Raw genomic sequence first — 19778 nt, 5'->3', positions numbered from 1 at the left:
TTGGGGAAGTCAGCAGACTCATCAGCCTGTAGATTGTTCTCAGTCTTGGAAAAGGGTTCAAGATGAGATGTCATTCCTTGGAATACAAGGCATGCAGGGTTCACCATTTCCCCATTTCCCAGTCATAGAAGGTCGGGGTATTAGGTTGGAGGATTTAGTTATTCCAGATGAAAAATGTAGTGCATCTTGGTTTGGGTAACTTGCCATAAGCCCAGTTGTCAGAATAAGAGTCGTAATGGGGTGTGTGTGTCAGGATTAAGAGTAGTAATAAGAGGGCTCCAAAGTGAATTGCAGAGTGTTCGGCTAGAACTCTTTGGACACTTACTGTTTTAATTTAGACTATAGGGTGAATGACAACACTTAGAACTACGTAGTGCACAGCCTAGACAATTGGATGTCGCTGCACTGTGTCTAAAGACAGAATTAGGTAGGAAGGGGGAGGGATTTTTAGGGAATTTTAGGGAAGGAGGGGTAGTGCAGAGGTGGAGAACAGAATGGAGAAGGAGCATCCTACAAATGTTGGACAGCGGCAGCGGAAGCCACCGCAGTAGGTAGGTACTGGAGGCCTGTCACTGACGACCTCTGGAATTCATTGCTTCAAATCATTGCATCTCTTATGGTCCTGGGTTCAGAGTAGGTCCTCAGTAAAAAAGCTCATTGGACTACAATAAACCGCAGGCTGCTGTGATTCCTTTTAAAGATTTTATTTATTTATTTGACAGAGAGAGATCACAAGTAGGCAAAGAGGCAGGCAGAGAGAGAGAGAGAGAGAGAGAGAGGAAAGCAGGCTCTCCGCTCAGCAGAGAGCCCGATGCGGGACTCGATCCCAGGACCCTGGGATCATGACCTGAGCCGAAGGCAGTGGCTTAACCCACTGAGCCACCCAGGCGCCCTGTGATTCCTTTTAATACCCTTTTTTCATCTCACCTCAAAAACTGTTCTCAAGGACAGAAACCCTACTTTTTCTTTCCAGCCAAGTGCCAGAAACAAATGCACACACGTCAGCATGCCAGGAAGAGATGAAGGTATGAGGGTGGCACTTCCCTTTTTGTTCTGCTGAATTTTAAGCATCTTTTAGACTTCTTGTAATTCATCATAGGGTGTGTGGACTCAGCACTGTTTTTTGTTTTTTTGGGTTTTTTTTGTTCACCCTTGTGATGTTGTTTTAAGATATTTTTGGATTTTTGATGAAAGCTAAGCCCAAGCTTCCCATTAAAGATAGACGTACACATATGCCATATGTTTGTTTTCAGTGAATCCCAGTTCTAAAAGTACAAATAGAGTTTATAATTGTGATCTCAATAAAATGATGGTCTGTTTCTTCTCATTCTTATCACATTATCTGCTTTTCTATTTGAATGATATTTTATTTTATTATTTTTTAAGTAGGCTTCACGCCCAGTGTGGAGCCCAGTGTAGGGCTTGAAGTCACAACTGTGAGACTAAGATCAAGAGGCAGATGCTTAACCAATTGAGCCACCCAGGCACCCCCTGGATAATATTTTAAAATGACATTTGTTAAACATTAAAATAATGCTTACTAATGCTTACTGTTACTATCCTCCTGGTTGGGTTAACTCTTATCGGTTATCTGACAGGAAATATCCTTAAGCAGGATTAGAGAACTGGGGAAAAAATATATTTAGCAAACAGTTTCCATCTTTAATTACTAAATCTTTTAAGGCAGAGATTTAATTATTTTGCCCATCGTATTAGTGAACACTTAAAAATTTAGAATACTTAATTCTTTTTTTTTTTTTAAAGATTTTATTTATCGGGCGCCTGGGTGGCTCAGTGGGTTAAGCCGCTGCCTTCGGCTCAGGTCATGATCTCAGGGTCCTGGGATCGAGTCCCGCATCGAGCTCTCTGCTCAGCAGGGAGCCTGCTTCCTCCTCTCTCTCTCTGTCCGCCTCTCTGCCTACTTGTGATCTCTGTCTGTCAAATAAATAAATAAAATCTTTAAAAAAAAAGATTTTATTTATTTATTTGGCAGAGAGATCATAAGTAGGCAGAGAGAAAGACGGAGCAGGGGTGGGGCAGGGAGCAGGCTCCCTGCTGAGCAGAGAGCCTGATGCAGGACTTGATCCCAGGACCCTGGGATCATGACCTGAGCTGAAGGCAGAGGCTTGACCCACTGAGCCACCCAGGCACCCTAAAATACTTAATTCTAGCTGGGGTGCACCTAATAAAATAATATATTGGTGACAAGTGAAATCTATATTTTTCACCAGAAGTCTCTCTTGCCAGATGTAACAAGAGCCTTAAAAGAATGCATATTCTTTAGTAATTTTCCTAGGAGCTGAAGAATGGTAAAAATGAAAAACAAAACAAAACCCAAACCGTTGTGCACAAAGTTATGAATAGCAGCATTACTATATGATAGGGAAGTTGGAAACAATTTAAATGTGTTTTAGAGGGTCTGATTCTTGGTGATTCTTGGGTCTGACTCCCCAGGTGTTAAGTCAGGTGGCACTCAGTTTCTTTTACGCCTTGCTAGATGGAGGCTGGGGTGAAGACTGCTAGGCTCGTGGTGTGGTGGGTCCCTGGAGAGATGTACGAGGGCATTGGTGGGGTCTCAAAGGATAGTCAGACAGTTGGCTTGTGGCTTGTAAGGCAGCATTTGACATGGAGGCTACTGTGTTGTGCTTGGGTTGTGGGGTGGGGGATGAAGTAGCTTTATACCTGGAAGCTATCACTGTGGGGATCGCGTGGTCTGTTTCATGAAAATGCCGGAGCTCCTGTATGGTGTGGGAGACATTTGTCTTTCCCTCAGTTCCCATCTCCATCTCTCCAGGTCTTCTGACATTTCCTCCTACCAGATCAGCTGTCTCCCTAGAAGGAAAACCTTTGAGAAATGCTTTTCTACTAGTGGACAATTTAATTACCTCTATCTAATTCAACTCAAAGTAGCCAAGTAGGTTATCTTATTTCATCTGGACAATTTGATTCTTAGGCAGGAATTACTTGTGGTTTGAGTATGAGGAAACAAAAAAAAAATCTCAGGGAGAGGCCAGTTACATATATATATACATAATGTTAGAATATGTATATTTTATATATGTATATATATAGTGTTGGAATTTATTTATATAAATTTATATAATATATATTTATGTATTATATAATATACATTTATACATTAATATATTAATATAACATTCATTTATATTATTTATTTTATATTTATATGCATTATGTATATAGTGTTGTAATTTATTTTTTATATATTACTATGTATATATAATATACATATACATATATATATAGTCGGAATTTATATATAATGTGAGAATTTAAGGCTTCATTTGTGTCCCTCGTATAATAACAACAGCAATAACTAATACTTTCTGTTCAAACTGCTTTATCTAAATGGGTTCATTGCATTTTCCTAGTGGTTCTACTTGTGGAACAGGCTAGCCCTGAGATTAGTAAAATAACTTCTGGAAGAATCTTGGACAGCTCATCCTGTTTATCTTCTTGAACTAGGGATGGATTTGTCTTTTTCTTGGAAAACCAATCACCAGGATGTGACAGAACTGGGAAAAGCCCAGGGGTTGGGGCGGGGAGAGAGAATACAGGTGAAGTTGCAGCTCTAACGTGTGAGAGAAATGTTCAGGTTGTTTTTATACCCACTTAACCCAGTATGCCAGCATGTGAAACGGTTTCTTTTCTTTTTAAGATTACATTTATTTATTTATTTATTTATTTGAGAGAGGGAGAGTGAGGGGGGGGTGCGGGGGAGGGGGTGGGGGTGGGGGGGAGGGGTGAGGGTGGGGCAGAGGGACAAGCTGACTCCCCTCTGAGTTGGAAGTCCCATGGGGGGATCGATCCCAGGACTTTGAGATCATGACCTCAGTGGAAGGCAGAGGCTTAACTGAGCCACCCCGGCATCCCTGAAACCATTTCTTTTCTAAGTGTCTTCTGCACACACCTAACTAATGAGGGTTTGTTTGGGCATGACAGAACGGCACTTTGAGGATTAAAAAAAAAACTAGTTGTGGTTTTATTCTGATACAGTGCAACAGGAAAGAATCATCTGGGGGATGGGGAAAGTGAGGGGCCTATGTGGAGAATTTTGCGGGCAGGAGGGTGGCATTTACATACACCTTGCATAGGCACACAGGTGAACACTTGTGATTTGGGGTAAGACTGTTAGGGGATGGCAAGGGGGCGGAGAGAGATTACCAAAGGGAAACTTCTGGAGGTCAGGGGTTTGGTCTTGGTCTCATCTCTGTGCCTGGCCCCGATGCCACGTGTAAGACTGAGTAGGGCCACAGCAAGCGTTTGCTAGGCTCCCTTAAACTCAACTACTGTAAAGCTGGAAGGCCCTGAGAATCCCGAGGGCTCCACCTGCTGCTGCTTGGCCATTTCATTTTCCTTCCTCTCTTCACAGTGCTGCTGCTGCCCCCTTCTGGGGTCGGTAGGTATTTCTGGGGGCTTTGCTTTCTAACGGCGCAGCAATGCCCTTCCTGTTGGGTAAGCTTGGTGCTCTGAGTCTACCGACTCTTCAGACCTGGATGGAGTCCAGACAGACCCAGGTCGCTTGTGCTCTGAACGAAGCCTTGTTACTGGAGATAATACGTATCTTAGAGGATTTGCAGAGGGTTTGGCTTTAGCAGGACTGGAGTTGAAAAAGGGATTATTCTCTTTGGATGGCTGTGGTAGAAAGGTGCTTGGACTGGGAGTCAGGAGAACTGGAATCTAGACCAACTGTAAGCCTTGAGCTTACAGTTGAGCTTGGCTTTCTGGGCTTCATTTTTCTTTTCTGTAGAAACCCGTTGTGTTCCAGACAGGGTGAGGGGCTTCAGCAGGGACGGCCTCTGCCTTGCTGCAGAGCAGCTCTGCTTGAGTTGTTTTATTTATAGGGTGTCATATACGAGTTTTCAGGAAACAAATGTCCTCACAAGTCACAGCCACTGGACGACATGGTCTCTGGGCTCCTTCCAGCTCTAATGGTGTGATTTCATAAACTGAGAATTGAATCACAGACTTTGCGAGCTAAAATCATAGTGCCAAACATTTCTCCCTAAGTGCTGTGGGTGTTTTGCAGGCGGACAGTCCTGAAGACATGCACAGCTGGATTAAGGAGATCGGGGCAGCTGTCCAGGCCCTCAAGTGCCACCCCAGAGTAAGTCACTTCCTTTCTGGTACATGGTCACTGTCAACTTAAGAGACGGAGTCTCTCTGAGGGGGCAGGTTTTATTTGGTGAGGCAGCTGAAGCCTTGGGCTGTCCTGTTTGTTTTCTCTTTCTACTGACTTTTGTTTTTACACAAAGTTTAATTGTTTGTTTTTTTGGTTGTTGGAAAGAGGTGAGGTAGGACTGAGTAAAGAGACAGAGTCTGTGATGTGTTCTACCCATCTCCCTGCCAGGCAGACCTTGACACATCTGGAGTGAATTCTGTTGGTCAGACCTGATTTCTGTAGACAAGTGCCCTGGACCTATGAGGGGGTGATTCTGGGTGGGTGCTCTTCCTGGGGCTTTGGGATAAACATTGTCAGGAAAGGTCTTATTTTCCATTTTTTCCCCTTCCCTTTTATTTTTGTAGGATATGTCCTTTTCTAGATCCATTTCTTTGACTCGCTCTGGAAGCTCCGGCCTCTCGGGGGGGCCCAACTCTGTCCTGTGCAGGGGGCGGCCACTTGTGGAAGAGAAAAAAGCTCTTTGCAAAGCCCCCTCTGTGGCTTCCTCCTGGCAACCCTGGACCCCTGTCCCCCAGGCCGGGGACAAGCTGCTTCCAGCTGAAGAGACTCCTGGGGACTCTCTGTTCACGCCTCGACTTGGGGAGAGCAGTACTTCTGGGGTGTTACCTAGCTCCCGGATAAGGCACAGGTCGGAGCCCCAGCACCCCAAGGAGAAACCATTTCTGTTCAGCCTTGATGACGAGAGCATACGGACTTCTGATGTGTGATAGGGCACGGTGTCCTGGGAGGGGGGAGGACTCAAGAAAAGGAGGCCATCACTCAGTTTCCTTACGTTTTGGAGGACAGTCAGAGAGCATTTGGCACTCATATTCCTGTGGAGGCTCGGTGGAAGGGGCCCATTCAGCTGGCCTGTTGGTTTTTTTGTTTTGTTTTGTTTTAAATACAAATATAGTGTATTTAACTTGGAAACTAGGTTAGACCTGTGGGCACACTCAGTGGAGAGCAGGTTGCCTCTACTTTGCCCTAAGATCTTCCTGGTCAGAGGAGGTTGGGAGTACAATTTCATCCCCAACCAAGTTGTATTTCCTCATCCTAATTGTAGTTTTTTCCTTTACTTCCCAGGCCAGGCATAGAATCTCGGGCCAGTCCTCTGGTTTATCTAATTCCTGTTTATTGGCTGAGGTCTGACTGTGAGGTAGGAAGGTTGTAACTAAACCAGTTGGTTTGCTGGGGATACATTCTGAGGGGAGGTGTTAAAATCTTGGGGGGCGGCAGGTAGCTCTCAGAATGTCTACGAGGATAGAGCCTCCCAGGGGACCTCCAGAGGGGAAGAAATAGAGATCTTGTTTGAAGGTATGGGCAAAGATTCCACCTCAGTGGATTGGCCAGTTCTGGGAATTATTCTGTTCTTGTCTATGACCCCAAATAATGTCAACGTGAGTGACAGACCTGCCCCCCCAGTTTCTGTGTCAGGCCCTGGGGATGGGTTTATCGGTGTTAAAAGTCACGACTATTGAGAATAGAGCAGACATTTCCATCACTAGGGCATTATTTGGAAGTTCGGAGGGTTGATAAGTGTAGGATAATTCTCTTGTGTGAGAGATCAGATCTCTATCTTAGAGTGTTAGAATTGCTTTAGGGTAGGTCCTGGGAAAAGACGGACATCCAAATAAACTTCATCCAGATAAACTTTTCTGATCTGTGTTTTCCAGACAGAAGAAAAGGTCTGTTTCAGCACAGATTTCTTGAATCCTTAACCTCATAACTCTATTCAGTGGGCTGATGTAGTCTAATTTTAAGTGCTGTATATTATAAACCCTGGTGGATTTGCTTTCTTTCTACTCTTTCTGTTGCCCTTTGAATGAAACTTTGCGGACTTGCATGATCAAACCTTGTAACCCTAAATAAGGTTCCATGTACTTAACAATGAAGAGATACAAAGATAATCTTGAGCGGTATTTATATTTTTAGTAAATAGAAACTGTGCATAGTAACATTGATTTAGAGGCTCTGCGTTGCTGACTAGAGATTTCCCAGGTAGAGCATAGATGGCACTTCCCACCCAGATTTTTGGGTGTACCTTCTTTCATTTGACAAGAAGATACTATTTCCAGGGTCCCTGGGAGAATTTGTCCAACTTACGTGCTGAACTGTTAACTTATCAGGATTCCTTAAAGGGAGAGGAAAAACTAACTCATTTCTGTCTATGCCTTTTATCAGCTAGATCAGTTAATTAGCTTTAAATTAAAAATTAATGACTAGAGGAAGATACCAAGAGATGCATTTTTACCTAAGTCAATCCCTTCTCCTTCCTTATGTCTAGATCTAATACAGAGGCAAAAACGTGTCATCAGAAATCTTTAGGGGCGTGAGAGAAATCTTTGTTCCTTCCCGGCAGTGTAATTTCCTTGAAGTCCATGTCATGTTGAGAACTTTTCTTGACTACACTGCATTGAAGCTGTTTTTTCACTTAAATTCTTTGGCCTAGCGGTTCTGGTAGAAAAGACACGTAGTACTGGATTTCTCTCTCTCTCTCTCTCTCTGTCCTCTTTTTTGCAGACTCTTGTAGACTTTTGTCATCAGAAATTTGTGGCTTGAGAGTTATTTATGGGTGACCAAGGTTACAGCTTTAAGTAGCCTGATAAGTAGGCATTTCAGATTCTTAAAGCTCTTTGTCTCTCGTTTTGTCTTCAGATTTTCCTCAAGAAAATTCTTTGGCTAGATAGATCAGAGAAAGTACAAAATATTGCACTAACAAAAATAAGTTAGGAACTTTTGAGATCCCTTAAAACATTCCCTAACTCATGTAAGCTGTCATCTTTTGGTGTTTAAGCTGTGAAAATGTACCCATTTCTCTTTTGTTAAATAAACTCTCTGCTAGAATACTACTGCTAAATTAATTGGCCATTATAGTAAGCTGATAATGTTCCTTATTTCAGTAGGGTCTATTTAGGATGTGTTAAACATACGTATAAATCTAGATTATATTATTATTATGAAAGAGGGGGAAAACAAGGACTCTAGTTGGCAAATACTTGGGAATACCAAATGGAAACATTGTTAATCTAGTTCCAATACCAGATAAATAGAATTATCTTCAGTGAAGTCTGTAAGGATTGTCATTCCCAAACCTTATTTCAGAATTTTGTGTCCGTATTTCTTACCTTCTGGCCAATTTCACATCACAACTTTTTAATGTCACTGCACATGTGAGCCAAAGATAGTTCATATATAGTCGAAGCATTTGGCTTTAAATGTGTATGGAACCAGATGAAAAAAATAGGGCAGGGAAGCAGTATAGGTTAGTAGTTAAATGTATAGGCTTTGGAATAAATCTGAGTTTGGGGGGGAAAAAAAAAGAACCAAAAAGGTACTGCATTTTCTTTGTGGAGTAAAAACCTTCTCTGAGTTGTGCTGTTTTCCTAAGACTTTCGAAATGGTCTTGACTCAGTTTATTTAACAGTATTACAGATGATCTTCCTAATAATTGAACTCTTTACCATCCCCTATTCTTGAGAGCTTAAGGATTTGCTTACTCAAGATCCCTTGGTGGTTCGTAAACATTGTTGGACCTTTTGCATCCTGGGAGACATCATAAACCTACTAAGGTGTAGAGTAGTCTCAGGTCAAAATATCAGAAGTTATACGTTTATTTCTGAGTAGAATGCTGAGCTCACCCACGTGAGAAAGAGCAGAGCGAAGGTCCAGCTTTATAGTTCACTTGAAGCAAAAGGTTTATTTTCTTTGCTGAATATAATAATTGTGCTCTGATACGGGCTAAAAGGACCTAAGTAGAATTGAGCGTGGGATTTGATGTTTGTTTTTATTGTTGACCAATAACACCGTTTTGGAAATTGAGTTTCCCAAATGAGCTTTGTTTATGTTTATAAACTTTGAACATGTCAAAAATGGACAGTTTAGCAAATCTTTTCTACCACCATCACTTTTTTCTTACTTTTTTTTTCTCTATGTTATTGCGTGCGGCAGTCAGTTACAGTCACTTGTACTAAGTAGAATTTGAATAAAGCTAATATTAGCGAAAATATATTGTTTGACCTCTCCCTCCACTGCTTATGAACGTGTGGCATGATTTTGTGTTTTGAACCAGTATGTTTCAGCTGTGAAATGCACTCACTGTAAGCACTGAGCTGAGTGCATGGAAACTGTTACGCTTCTCATTTTATGTGATCTCCTAATTGGTATGTAGCAAAAAATAATTTTCTAAAACTGTTTTGTTGCTTGTTTTGTAATAAAACCATGTGAAATACTGAAATATGGTGTGTGTTTTCCTAACGCTGACCTTCTGTCCGTGGGTGGGTGATCTCTCCTGTCAGTCTGCCCCATTATTGGTTTTCTGGACTTCCCGAGGTAGGTCCTTGCACAGGGTAGGGCTGGGGACCTCTCTTCATTGCGTGGGGTGGACCTGGCCCTGGGGCGTGGGCGGGCACATGTGCTAGGGGATAAGGGTGTGTGTGTATATGGAGAGGTCTGCCAGGCTCTGCTCCTTAAAGTTCGCGGGTGACGGAGGCGGCACCTAGCCGGGAGAAAGTGTTGCTCATTTTAGAGCAGTTGCCGGTCCAAAGTAAACTGGAGAGTGAAGAAGGAAGAGGCAAGATGACTAGACCGCTGCTGCGACCAGCTGTGCCGGGACGACTCCTCCTGCTGTGGCTGCTGCTGCCCCCGCTGCCCGTGCCCAGAGTCGAGGCTAGGAGGTCCAGGGCCTTGCTGCCCTGTCCCAGGGTCTGCGAGCCCACGCGCTGTCCCCCGCTGCCCACCTGCTCGGCAGGGTCGACGCCGGTGCTCGATCGCTGCCGCTGCTGCCGCGTCTGCGCGGCGGCCGAAGGCGAGGACTGTGGCGGGGCGCTGGGCCGGCCGTGCGCCCCGGGGCTGCAGTGTCGCGCGCCGCTCAGCGCCCGGCGTCTCCGCCGTGCCTGGGTCGGCACGTGCGGCTGCCCGGAGGCGGGGGCGGCGGTGTGCGGCAGCGACGGGCGCACCTACCCCAGCCTGTGCGCGCTGCGCGCCGACAACCGCGCCGCGCGTCTCCGAGGCGCGCTCCCCGCCCTGCCAGTGCTGAAGGGCGACTGCGCGGGTCGAGGTGAGCGCGGCGCCCGCGCACTCAGACGGCTCGCAAGTCCCCGAAGCCGCTCGCCGCGGTCGCGCGGTTCGCCGCGGGCTTCCCGCCTTTGCCTCCCGATTCAACTCCCCGTTCCCAGTTTTCTTTCCGTCCGAGGTGTCTCCGTACCAGTTCCCGTGCGGCTTCTTCCCGCCTGCCTCCCCAGGCCTCTTGAATGGCGTCTTCCCTTTTTTCTTTTCTCTGTTTTTCTTTCCATCCGGGATGACAGGTCTGGTTCCCTCAAGGCGTCTCCTTGCGGGGTGGCGGCGAATACACCCAGGAGAGGGAGGGACAGGAGAGAGGAGGAGGCGAGAGCCCGGGGGATTTGGGATATGACGCCTGGTCCGGCCGAGCAGCGGGGCGCCCACCGCCCCCAAGAATGGAGCATTTCTTCGCAGGGACCAGGAGTGCGGGCGGGCTCCGGAGCAAGTACAACTTCATCGCGGAGGTGGTGGAGAAGGTGGCGCCGTCTGTGGTTCACCTGCAGCTGTTCCGCAGGTAAAGGAGGCAGGACGAGGCCGCCAGCTACCCCAGCGGGCTGTTTCTGAGAGCTCACCTGCTCCGGATCCCTTTCTAGGCATCGTTTAGTCATAAAACCCGCTGTGAGGAAATCGCGGCTCGAGCGGGTTGTATACTCTGTTCAGGGTGGTTTAGCCAAAGAGCGGAAGCATAGGGATTGTGACTTCCAAATCGGGGCTACTCCTCTGCAATTAGGTGTCTGGGGTTTCTCTCCTCCTCGTCCCACATGGACAAAACGGAAGGCCCGATGTCAGAGCCAGAAGGCATCGTGATGGTGACCTTGCTCAGGTCCCTCGTTTGCCTGGAAGGGAATCCTGCGTTACAAGGCCAGTTAGTAGTGGAACCCAAGCTGGAACCAGGCTTCTTTGACTCCCTCCCCGCCTGGGTCCTCAATAATGTGGCACCAGGTCCACGTCTGCAGTGGTATGGTTAGGTGAGGCCTCTGAAGCAGAGAGTTGCTTCTCTGACCAGCGCTGAAGAAGGAGGGGAGGGGGTCGTCCCTGGAAAAGGAGAGCTGGACTCAGCTCTCAGTCGTGGTTCCTAAGAGATGGCTAGGGCGCTGAACCTGCAGAGACCAGTTAGACATGGAGAGAACGAAAACACAGACAGGGGATAGTAAAATGTCTGAGAAAACTGTGGTGGAGCTGTATTTGATAAATGAGAGGTTCCGTGTTCCCAGACTGGGATGGATCCCGAGATTTTCCTGCCCTCTGCTTATGCTGTGGTTTTGCTGGGACAGGTCACCTCTTAGCAACAAGGATATTCCTGCGTCCAGTGGCTCTGGGTTCATAGTGTCTGAGGATGGTCTCATTGTTACTAATGCCCACGTCCTCACCAACCAGCATCGGATCCAGGTGGAGCTCCAGAGTGGGGTCCAATATGAAGCCACTGTCAAAGACATTGACCATAAACTGGATCTTGCACTGATTAAGATTGAGCCAAATGTGAGTATGCAGGACCAAGTCAGTCTGTACATCTGGGGATTTCCATCAGTTTGCTGATATTTTCTGCTCCATCCCTGTTCCCATGCCACATCTTTTCTACCTGGTATATGCTATTTTCTAGTTTCCTTCCCCCCCCCCCCCCCGTTTTTCACTCTTTTGTTTTCTGCTATGCCCGTCTGTATATCCCTAACAACTTCTATTAACTATCCAGTCTCCTCCTTCAACAGATGCTTCTGGGAAACTTATTTCTTTGCTTGCCTTAGAATACTAGCAATGATGGCAATGGATTCAGAGCTGCCGAGGAATACTCCGAGGTCCTTGCTACACAAAGTCTTGTCTGCACATCAGCAGCATCAGACATTATCTGAGAATTTTTTTTAAATGCGGAATCTCAGATCCCACCTGGGCCTATTGAATCAGAATCTGCATTTTAGTAAGATCTCCAGGTGATTCGTGTACACATTAAAATTTGAGAAGCACAGCTCTGGGTGATCTCCTTTCTGTTTGTGGTTTAATTTTGACTCTAAAATTTTGAGTTGGGGGGGTGCCTGGTGGCTCAGTCTTGAAGTGTCTGGCTTTGGCTCAGATCATTTTCTCATAGTCCTGGTGTTGAGCCCCACATTGGGCTCCCTGCTTAGTGGGGACTCTGCACCTCCCCCACTTGTGCTTGCCTTCTCTCTGTCATTCTCTCTCTCTCTCAAATAATAAATAATCTTTAAAAAGTTAAAATTTTGAGCTGGTATCGTGCTGCATTGCTAATGTCAGTGTATGTTCATCAGTGACTTCACTGGTCCTTTAGTTACAGTAATTTCTACAGAACAATAATTTTAGATTTTAGAGATGATCCTTATCATCTTACCAAGTGAGAGGTCACGGTTGCTGGAATTTGAGGAAGAAGCATCAGGCACTTACAGAACCTATGTGAGAGGGTGGGGGATTCTTGTCTTGTAAGTGTCCAAATGACCGAGACCTTGTCATATGTGTGTTCTACACAAATAAACTGGTTGATTATATTCTTGATTTGTTCATCTCTCTGTCCCTCCCACCCCTCCTGGCTGTGTGCAGACTGACCTTCCTGTGTTGCTGCTGGGCAGGTCCTCTGACCTGCGGGCTGGAGAGTTCGTGGTAGCCTTGGGCAGCCCATTTTCTCTGCAGAACACAGTGACAGCAGGAATTGTCAGCTCTACACAGCGAGGGAGCAGAGAGCTGGGGCTGAAGAATTCAGACATGGACTATATCCAGACGGATGCCATAATTAACGTAAGTTACTCGGGAGGGCCATCCTCAACCCATAATGTACTGGCAGGACAGTGAGAACATGTCAGAAGGCCCTCTTTTCCCTTTGACCTGTTGGGGCTGTCCAGAGTTCAGTTAGACACTCACTGGAGAGATGGAATGCCATATTGTTAGAGTTTAGCCCATTTGATGTGACCATCGGCATCCATAATATTGAGCAGTCTCTTTGGGTCTGTTATTGAGGTCACCTCTGCTGTAGAAGGTGGTGATTCTTTGGGTCTTGTCTGTTACTCGCACTGACTTCAGTGTTGGTGATGACAAGGGTGAGGCTTTGTATGTCTATGAGGAACAGGGACTCACCAGAGCTGGCTGCTTTGGGTAAACCTCTTTAGGAACCATGTATAAATGACAAGGAGAAAAGCACTGATGATTTTTTCAAATTCCGTCTTCAGCACGGCAATTCTGGGGGCCCTCTGGTGAACTTGGTAAGTGGCCACTTTCCTGGCTGTCTCATGTCTCTTCCCAACTTTCCAAGACTGACGATGCAGAATAGGATGTCACTTTTGTGTAGAGATCTTGGTGAGATGCTTTTTCTATGATTGCATCTTAGGTAAATAGTTAGCGAAGATCTAAGATCTGTGGCAGGGTTATCATCATTTACCCATCATCATTTACTTTTGCTTACTGACATCTCTTTGCCATGCTGTTTTCATCACCAAGTTAACAAAAGCTCGGGGCACTAAATTAAAATGTAAGTCAGATGACCCACTGTGCTACGTAATGTCTACCCTTGAAGACCGCAGGCTCCTGTATGGGAAGAACTGTCCCGCATCCCAACGTGCTAATAACTACATGACGTGGTCTTTTTGGGGTTTTAGTCCTGACAGAGAAAAGCCGCAGGGAGAATCCATCCCTGTCATGTATTTAATTCTCAGATGTTGCTCATCATCTCTAGGAAAGGCGAGAGTTTCTAGTTGCTTAAATACCTGTGAAAACATAAAGTGCAGTGCTGTTTGACACGTAGTCTGTGATCACGCTGAGTCCCTTTGAGCTGATTGTTTTCCGTTCTTTACACATTATACTTGCTTTTTGGAGGTTGAACTAAGTGAAATTACTGAGCGCTCTTTTACTCATAGTAATGCTACTCATATAGTTTTCTTGTGCCTGCTTTCTCTAATAGTGAGTTTACTAGGGGCACCTGGGTGGCTCAGTTGGTAAAGCATCTCTCTTTGGCTCAGGTCATGATTCCAGGGTTCTGAGATTGAGCCCAGCGTCAGGCTCCCTGCTGGGTGGGGAGGCTGCTTCTCCCTTTCCTTCTGTGTGTGCTCACGCTCTCTCTCTTACTCTTTCTCAAATAAATAAAATCCTTAAAAAAAAAAAAAAAAGACAATGAGTTTAGTAGAGCAGGGCTGACATGCAAATTGTCGACCACACACCAGACCTACTGAATTATGGTATGTGTTTTAATACGAGCAGAAGTCTCATTTTTTATCCTTCCCATTACCCAACAGAGGCTAAAGGGTGATGAGTGCATGAAGAGGAAAGTGTTTCCCACTTCATAGCTTTGGCCTTGTAGAGCTTTGTTCTCTGAGGTTAATTAGCTAACTCTGAAGAGTTCCATTGAAGTGTTGCTGAAAATCCAACAGCTTTTTGCCTTTTCCATGTTTATTTTTAGTTTCATTTGAGGAGAAAAGGCAAGTACTCCTTGTCCTCTTATCTGTGTCAAAATACAAACTGGCTCACTTTTAAAAGTGAGGAAGGAAAAAATGAACTCAGGTTTTAAAAAATATTCTCAGCAAGAGGGCGTCTGGGTGGCTCAGTGGGTTAATTAAGCCTCTGCCTTCGGCTCAGGTCATGATCTCAGGGTCCTGGGATCGAGCCCCGCATTGGGCTCTCTGCTCAGCGGGGAGCCTACTTCCTCCTCTCTCTCTGCCTGCTTCTCTGCCTACTTGTGATCTCTCCCTCTGTTAAATAAATAAAATCTTTAAAAGAAAAAATATCCTCAGCAGGGATCTGCACATGGGTAGGTTCCTATAAGGGTAACATCCACTGCTTTCTGAGGAAGTCCCCTTTCCTCTAGCCCCTCTTGTGCTCTGAGCCTCAGAGACTAGCTTCACTCCCTCCTCTGCCGGTCCTGGTTTTGTCCTGGTCGGTTTGCATGACTTGGCGACTGAATGATGTCTCCTCCCTTGCCAGGATGGTGACGTGATTGGCATAAATACATTGAAGGTGACTGCAGGAATCTCCTTTGCGATTCCCTCAGATCGAATTCGACAGTTCTTGGCAGAATTCCATGAGCGCCAGTTGAAAGGTGAGGGAAGTTATGACTTTTTATTCCCCTCTTGTGTTTCTCAGGAGCCTTCCATCTGTTCTAGAGGCCGCCATTAGGATTGTGTAGAATACTGAGTCCCTGGTACTGAGCTCTTATCACCATGGTTTGGGTGGCAATAGGGGGGAACTGGGCACAAAAGTGCGCGTGTTGTACCCAGAAATACGTGGATTATGGTGGAAGGGAAACCCATGGGTTGGAGATGGGAGGTGGATGGGAGGAGTGTCCGTGCTAGCGACAAAGGTTCTCTGAAGCACATTTTCATGGCTGACAGCCCGAAAGCGCAGTTATAATAATAGTAAGGATGTTCCATGACTCGCTGTCTTTTAAGTTCTGTCAGAAGGAAAGAAGTTTTGTTGTTAGTAATACCCTATAACTTTCCTTTCCAGGAAAGGCTCTTTCACAGAAGAAGTATCTCGGTCTGCGAATGCTGCCTCTCACTATGAAGTAAGCAGGGGTTTCAGTATGTCTGGGCTGTTTTTCAGAAGCAAAAGGCAGAGCAGGTCTTAACAGGGAATCTAAAGCATGTGGGCTCCGGCTGGCTACTCTTGTGAGTGTAGGGCCCCGTTATCACGGGGTAGGTATCTGCCTCTGCCTGAATCATTTACGGTACATTTCACTAGCTTCTTTCACTGTGGCTATATGGAGCTTATAATGTCCAGTGGCTCAGGGCTTTGGTAGAGAACCGGCCCAACCCCAGGGAAGAATAATTGCAACTGGCCTGATAGAATCCTCAGTGGCTGCCTGAAGCCTTCAGTAGAACACACAAGAGTACCTATTGAGTTGGAGGTTTTGACCAGGGCTCAGATGATGAATTCATTGTGTTTCTTAACCTTCTGGGGAAACTTTCTCACTTTTCTTAGCCTTCTTCAAGAGATGAAAAGGCAAGATCCAGATTTCCCTGATGTGAGTTCTGGGGTTTTTGTGTATGAGGTGATTCAAGGAACAGCTGCTGAAAGGTAAGAGCTCAGGCCTTGACCCATCACCCAGCATGCCATGGTAAATGTGTGTCAGATCGAGATGTGCACAAGTCAGTACAGTGACCCTAGCCACACATGGGTATTGAACACTGAGATGTGGCTGGTGTGGCTGAAGAACAGAATCTTATTTAATTTTAATTTATTTAAGTAAAAAAACAAAAAACAAAAAACAAAACAGAGGCAAGCTATATAAAAGTTTTTCCATGAGACATGCCTTTTGTTTTGGAAGGACTGCCTGTAACTTTAATCAACTGCATTGTTTAAGATGTTGTATAGCAGCACAATAGATGTGTGTTGTTTCTAGTGGGTTTCAAAAACTTAAATGAAACGGTCTAAAATACCTATTAATAATTTAAAAAGTTACATATTAAAATAATACACATATTGACTTAAATAGGTATATTATTAAAATGAGCCTCATCTGTTTTTAGAGAGATTTTCAAAAATAAAGATCGTTTTAAAAAGTGTGGCTACCAGAAAATTTAAAATTACATATGTGGCCTGCCTTACACTTCTATTGGACAGTGCTGATTTAGACTTGTGTACTTGTGGTTTTTTTTTGGGAAGGGGATGGGTTTTTTATAGCTCAGGAATTCATGATGAGTTAATAGCGAAAGTTTTAAATCAGTTTTGCTAGGAATTCCCGAATCTACTCTTGATATCTTATTTATTAAGAATAGGAAAAATTCTTTAAAAAAAGGTGGGGGGCACCTGGGTGGCTCAGTTGGTTGAGAGACTGCCTTCGGCTCAGGTCATGGTCCCAGAGTCCTGGGATCAAGTCCCACATCAGGCGCCCAGCTCCATGGGGAGTCTGCTTCACCCTCTGACCTCCCCTCTCATGCTCTCTCTCACTTTGTCTCTCTCTCTCTCAAAATAAATAAATAAAAATCTTTAAAAAAAAAAAAAAGAATAGGAAAAATTCAGAGGGCTAAAGGCTTAAGAACGTGTTTTAGGTACTTTTTTCCTTTGAACTAGAGGCCAGCACTGAATGAGTGAATGTTAATAAAGCAGATGCTCAAACAGCTCATCAAAGAAGTGCTCCAGCTGATTTACTCTTGTTTTTAAACATTTATACTAACTACTGAGGAAAGAGGTGGTTTGTCCTACAATTATTCTCTTGGGTCCCTCTCTTACACTTGAGCATACTTCTCACTACTTTTGTTTCTCAAAGCTCAATTATCTTTTGATATTATGACAACTCTTTTCAGTAGGGGAAAGAAACTACGGGGTACTAATTGTTAATAGCGAAATGTTAGGTCTTGTGTTACTAAATTTGGCTCATCATAGGCCTTCCTAGATATTCTTGCTTCCTGCCCTCCTCCCAGCCCTTTATTTTTATCTTTTGGTTCAAGGCTAAAGCTATTTCTTTCAGGTATCCTGGTCCTTGCTACTCAAATGTGGTCTGTAGATCAGCAGCACGGCATCACCTGGGGCTCTTTTAGAAAGGCAGAAGGGCACCTGGGTGACTCTGTTGGTTGAGCCTCCGACAGTTGACTTAGACTCAGGTCCATAATCTTGGGTTGTGAGATCTGGTCCAGAGTCGGGGTCTGTGCTTAGTGTGCAGTCTGCTGCTCTCTCTGCCTCAGCCTCTCCCCCAGCTCATTTACTGTTTGTCAAATAAATAAATGAGTCTTTAAAAAAAAAAAAGAAAAAAGAAAAATATGTAGAATGACAGGCCCTACCACTAAATCAGAATCTGCATTTTAAACAAGATCGCCAGGTGATTTGGATGAACATTGAAATGTGGGACTACTGCTTTCTTGAAGTCACTTGGAATCATTTAATCTGATGTTCCTCTTCCTGCCCATTACTGACTTTAAGAGAAATCATCAGCCTGGCTATATATTTTTTTGAAGTGTTTCATGTTTGGAGGTGTTTTTTTGTTTCTAGAATATATATTCTGTGTGAAGCAAATATATTGGAGACAGAATATAATCACAACTTTGGGGAAAAGGAGCCTAGAACCAGAACCTTGAATATTTAGACTTGACAGCATAACTGGTTTTTGACTTAACTGGAAGCAGAGCTATCATGTTGTGGGTGGAGATGGGGCAAGTAAGTGGGCTGTCAAAACCGAACTGATCAGATTACAATTGTATGGGGAAAAATAAATAAATAATAAGTAAATAAAATCATTAAAAAAATGACAGCAAGATAGTGCCATAAAAGACAGACATTAAATTCTAAACGGGGACAAGTAAAACTTGGTTTCATGGTCCTTTTTTTCTCCCTCTCCCAGCTCTGGGTTGAGAGACCACGATGTAATAGTCAGCATAAATGGGCAACCTGTTACCACCACAACTGATGTTACTGAAGCTGTTAAGGACAATGATGCCCTTTTCATCATGGTTCGTCGAGGAAGTCAAACTTTGCTCCTGACAGTCACACCTGAAATAATCAATTAAGTATCTTCCTTTAAAGAGAAATCATCTAACAAAACCACACTATATTACCTGGTTTGTACTGGAGATGTGCCAAAGTTAACAAGTTTTAGGGTCTCTTTCTTAAGAAAAATGAATGCTTTAAAATATACAGACACACACACACACACACACACACTTAGGGATCTTTAGATTGGGGTGCTCAAATGTTGCTAAGAAGCCCCACTAAAGCAAGTGAAGGACATGGTGCCAGGAAGTCTGGGAAGCTGATAACATTTTATTTCAACACAGGAAACAACTGAAAAACAAGCAGTTTCTAATTTAACCTTGACAGAAGGACACTTGTGGATTTTAAAACTTCTCTGTAGCCACAAACTGGATATAACACAAATGTGTGTGTACACACACATACATGTACACACACGAACAGACCTACCAAATATGAAGAAACAACCTGAATCCAGAGTGCAAAGGAAAATTGAATTTTTCCCAACACTGCCTTTTTTCAATTAGTTTTCCAGGTTGTACCACATTTGGCCAGGGTCTGTAGATGTGCAGGATGAGCATTATTTGTAAATCAGATTCAAACTGACAACGGCAGATTGTCACAGAGAAACACTAGGTTCTCATGATCACCCTGGCAGTGGTCTCCAAAAGCTTTGAGTAGGAGAGGGCTTCTTTTATAGGACAGATCCTTCAATAATTTACAGACTATGACCTTTTTACCTGTGCTCATCCTCCTGGCAACATTAGGGATTTTCAGCCTGAAGGCTGCCAAGTATTGGTATTTTTAAAGAAAATAGCTTTTGATGGGGTTTGTGAATATTCTGAAGATTTTTTTGAAAAGTGTGAGATGAGGCAGGATGGCTTAGAGTAGGATCTTATTTTCTTCGGTAAGATTTTAATTTGTTTTCCAGATTTCTCTTACAAGTCAGTATTTTATTTTTGTTTTTTAAAATATGGGATCTTAAATTCTATGCAAAATTTTATTTATGTGCATTTTTTCCTGGGGAGGGGGTCTGGTTTTTTTCATGACCTCCAACAATTTAAAAAATACTATATACTTATAGTACAGACATTATGGATAAGAATCTACCAATTATTACTGTTACAAACAAGGTTAAGGTCAATGT

The 19778-nt window shown here is 44.2% G+C and overlaps 2 protein-coding genes across 7 annotated transcripts in view; both read left to right on the top strand.

Moving 5' to 3' along the window:
- Nucleotides 1-9181, top strand: part of PLEKHA2 (pleckstrin homology domain containing A2) — a 73678-nt gene extending 64497 nt beyond the window's left edge. For 5 of the 6 annotated variants that reach the window (XM_032329024.1, XM_032329023.1, XM_032329026.1 and 2 more), the window contains 2 exons: nucleotides 5051-5128; nucleotides 5548-9181. In XM_032329024.1, the coding sequence (XP_032184915.1) occupies nucleotides 5051-5128; nucleotides 5548-5910 (441 nt within the window). In that variant the 3' untranslated portion in view covers nucleotides 5911-9181. Of the gene's footprint in view, nucleotides 1-973; nucleotides 1367-5050; nucleotides 5129-5547 lie in introns of those variants that run through there. The other variant, XM_032329027.1, reaches the window with a different exon arrangement.
- An 8-nt stretch (nucleotides 9182-9189) lies between these two features.
- On the top strand, nucleotides 9190-19623 carry HTRA4 (HtrA serine peptidase 4). The gene is made up of 9 exons (XM_032329021.1): nucleotides 9190-10238; nucleotides 10655-10754; nucleotides 11515-11719; nucleotides 12785-12979; nucleotides 13408-13440; nucleotides 15152-15266; nucleotides 15674-15731; nucleotides 16148-16243; nucleotides 18504-19623. The coding sequence occupies exons 1-9, from the start codon at nucleotides 9758-9760 to the stop codon at nucleotides 18667-18669; spliced, it is 1449 nt and encodes a 482-aa protein (XP_032184912.1). The 5' UTR covers nucleotides 9190-9757; the 3' UTR covers nucleotides 18670-19623.
- Nucleotides 19624-19778: the final 155 nt, after the last annotated feature.

The sequence above is a fragment of the Mustela erminea genome, chromosome 21 (assembly GCF_009829155.1).
Source record: "Mustela erminea isolate mMusErm1 chromosome 21, mMusErm1.Pri, whole genome shotgun sequence".
Classification (NCBI taxonomy): domain Eukaryota; kingdom Metazoa; phylum Chordata; class Mammalia; order Carnivora; family Mustelidae; genus Mustela; species Mustela erminea.
Note: the sequence above shows the minus strand (reverse complement) of the source record. Positions and strands in the feature narration are given on the sequence as shown.

What these genes read in the sequence shown, in the direction of transcription:
- HTRA4 (XM_032329021.1), top strand. Translation starts at nt 9,758, where the DNA reads ATGACTAGACCGCTGCTGCGACCAGCTGTGCCGGGACGACTCCTCCTG. An exon ending in GGGCGACTGCGCGGGTCGAG is followed by an intron (nt 10,239 to 10,654) that starts GTGAGCGCGGCG and finishes ATTTCTTCGCAG; the next exon opens with GGACCAGGAGTGCGGGCGGG. An exon ending in GGGGCCCTCTGGTGAACTTG is followed by an intron (nt 13,441 to 15,151) that starts GTAAGTGGCCAC and finishes CTCCCTTGCCAG; the next exon opens with GATGGTGACGTGATTGGCAT.